The 2380-nt window shown below is 46.7% G+C and overlaps 1 pseudogene across 1 annotated transcript; it reads right to left on the reverse strand.

The window, feature by feature from the left end:
- Positions 1–860: 860 nt before the first annotated feature.
- TEOVI_000262100:pseudogene lies at positions 861–2162 on the reverse strand (annotated as a pseudogene). The gene has a single exon. A coding segment is annotated over exon 1 (1302 nt).
- Between the last annotated feature and the right edge of the window lie 218 nt (positions 2163–2380).

Here is a 2380-nt window from a genome sequence, read left to right on the forward strand (position 1 = left end):
CACAGTCGCCAGACCGATAGCATCTCAGGGCTCTACGGTGATGGCTGATGGCCGCGCCAGTGGGGGAAACTCCCACGAAGGCACGAAGAAATTTCAAAAAAAATTTGACAGTGGCCCGTTTCAGCTTTTAAGGCTCTCAAGTGTTGTGATAGTGACATTTTGTTCCGTGGGAAGTGAGACAATTTTATATTTAATATTATATGAGCTTTAAACATCATTTTGCCGAGATTCTTTCCGGCATACCCTCTTCCTTCGGACCTTTGATGAGTCCCACGCTATCTTCGACAAAAGTTTCTACCTCACAGTCATTGTGGGAGCCTGTAATTCCTATATGTTGGTATTCACTAATTGTTAACGCACAGTACTATTCTTCTTCTGCCAAGTGAGTCTCTGGAAATAGATAGAAGACTACCATATCCTCATGAAGCTTCTTCTATAAGGCGATCCACTTTGCCTGGAAGAGACACTCAGAGTTACACTGAACTCCACGAATGACGATACTGATATTCTGTTCCGCGTCTCCGCTAAGTATTAGGAGAAGCCTATGTATCCCAATCGAGGCACGCTTGCACATGCAGAGGATCAGTCTAATATATTTCTTCATCCCGAATGCCGATGCTGTTGCTTGCTCCTTCTCTGATCGCTGAAAGCCTGTTTCCAACCCCGATCCTGTAAGACAGGGTTTAACGCGTACAGTTGGCTTCCTTGTGGACAGAGTTCTAGACCATGGTATAACTATGAGGTGGCAAGCGTCACCAGGTAAATTTCTTATTTTTCATCAAATTAAGGAAATTTGAATATATTTCATATAGGGTATTAAAATTCCTTAAAATTTCAGAAATCTCAAAATAATAAAATGTTACCAAACTCATAAACACAGCAGTAATCAAAACAAGTTTCTTGTTGACGAGTAAGCTGGAATCGCGGCAGTAAGGCTTTTCTAGTGTTCCTCTACTATCCTCGTAAGTGATCCATTCACAAACAGACTTTTTTCCAGGAGCTGGAATTCTTTGGACTCCTTCGCATTTCTCTTTGCTGTCTAGGCCAGTACATTTTGAGGTTTGCTCTCCTGTCCCTGTTCCTGCTTGGGTTGCTTGCTCCGCTGCCTTTTTGGGATCTAATGAGCATCTTTTAGTCTTTTCAGTGGCAGTCTCATTCCATTTGCAGGGATCTTTGCATTTGTCACTTGATTGGTGTTTGTTGCAGTCGCCTTCAGCGGTTGTTTTGTCGGGGGATTGTGGGTGAAGTTGCGTAACCTTTGGCGGGTTTTCAATTTCGTGCTGCGCGTCGACGTAAGCAGCCCGGGCGGCATTATTTAGTTGTTTAAGGGTTTGCTTGAGAGCTGCTGCTTCGCTCTCTTTTCTTGCGGCTGTTGTCAGCTGGTTTTCTGCTTCGTGTAGCTTTTCTAGCCATGCTAGTTTGCCGCCAGCTGTCCCGAGTTGCTGTTTGAAGTTTATGCACATGGTGCCTCCGCCTTGGTTGCCTGCGCAAGCTGCGCTGCTGGTTTTTCCCAGTGTCCAGCGGCCGTTGGCCTGTGTTGCGTCCGTGTTGGCTGCGCCGATTCTTGCCATTAGCTGTGCTATTGTCGCCATTAGTGTATTCGCTGTTAGTCGTCCTGCTGTAACTGTCTCTTTGCATTTTGTTTTGATTGCGTTCCAAGCCGTCTGTGCTTGGCTGCTTTTGTCGCCGGAGTTGTCGACTTGTGCAGTGAGTGAGTCTGCACATTCGTGGTCTGCGCTGCCTCCTGCTGCTGTACAAAGACAAATGAAGGCGTCGGCTAGTGCCGCTCCCACTTCCGCGTTCCCGCTTGCCGCTGCCCCGCATGCTTTATCCCGGCCGACGGTGCCGGTGGCGTCAAACCTGGTCTTGTCGAACGCTGTTTTGCCTTCGCCGTAGATGGCATCTGTGAGGCTTTTTTGGGCAGCGGCCCGCGCTTCACTGTATGCTTTCTTAGCAGCGTTATATTGCGTTATCAGCTCCGCGCTCCTGTTTAATAGTGTGTGAATTCTCTTGTTTGCTCGGTTCCGTGCGTTATGTGCTGGCAATCTTAGATATGGCTTCTGTCCATTTTGTTCTTTTTCCACTATAGCTTTAGCTTTTGTCTTCCATTGTTCCAATCCTTCTTGATCTTTGACTTTGTCGCCTTGGTGATAAAGGCCATCTGCTGCATCAAAATAACTGTCAGTTGCCGTTGATAGGTTTAGGTTGTTTGCCTCCTCTAGAATTGTAGTTTCTTCTTCAAAAGCCGTTTCTGGTTCAAGCTTACCTTTGGCTTTGGCGACGTTGTAAACTGCACAAAGTGCAAAGAAATCTGCGGCATTGTCTAGCGCAGTGCCAATCGCTGTCCAGGTCACTGCAATTAGCGCTAGTGTTAGGTCTA

The sequence above is a fragment of the Trypanosoma equiperdum genome (assembly GCF_001457755.1).
Source record: "Trypanosoma equiperdum strain OVI genome assembly, contig: ctg_579, whole genome shotgun sequence".
NCBI lineage: Eukaryota > Euglenozoa > Kinetoplastea > Trypanosomatida > Trypanosomatidae > Trypanosoma > Trypanosoma equiperdum.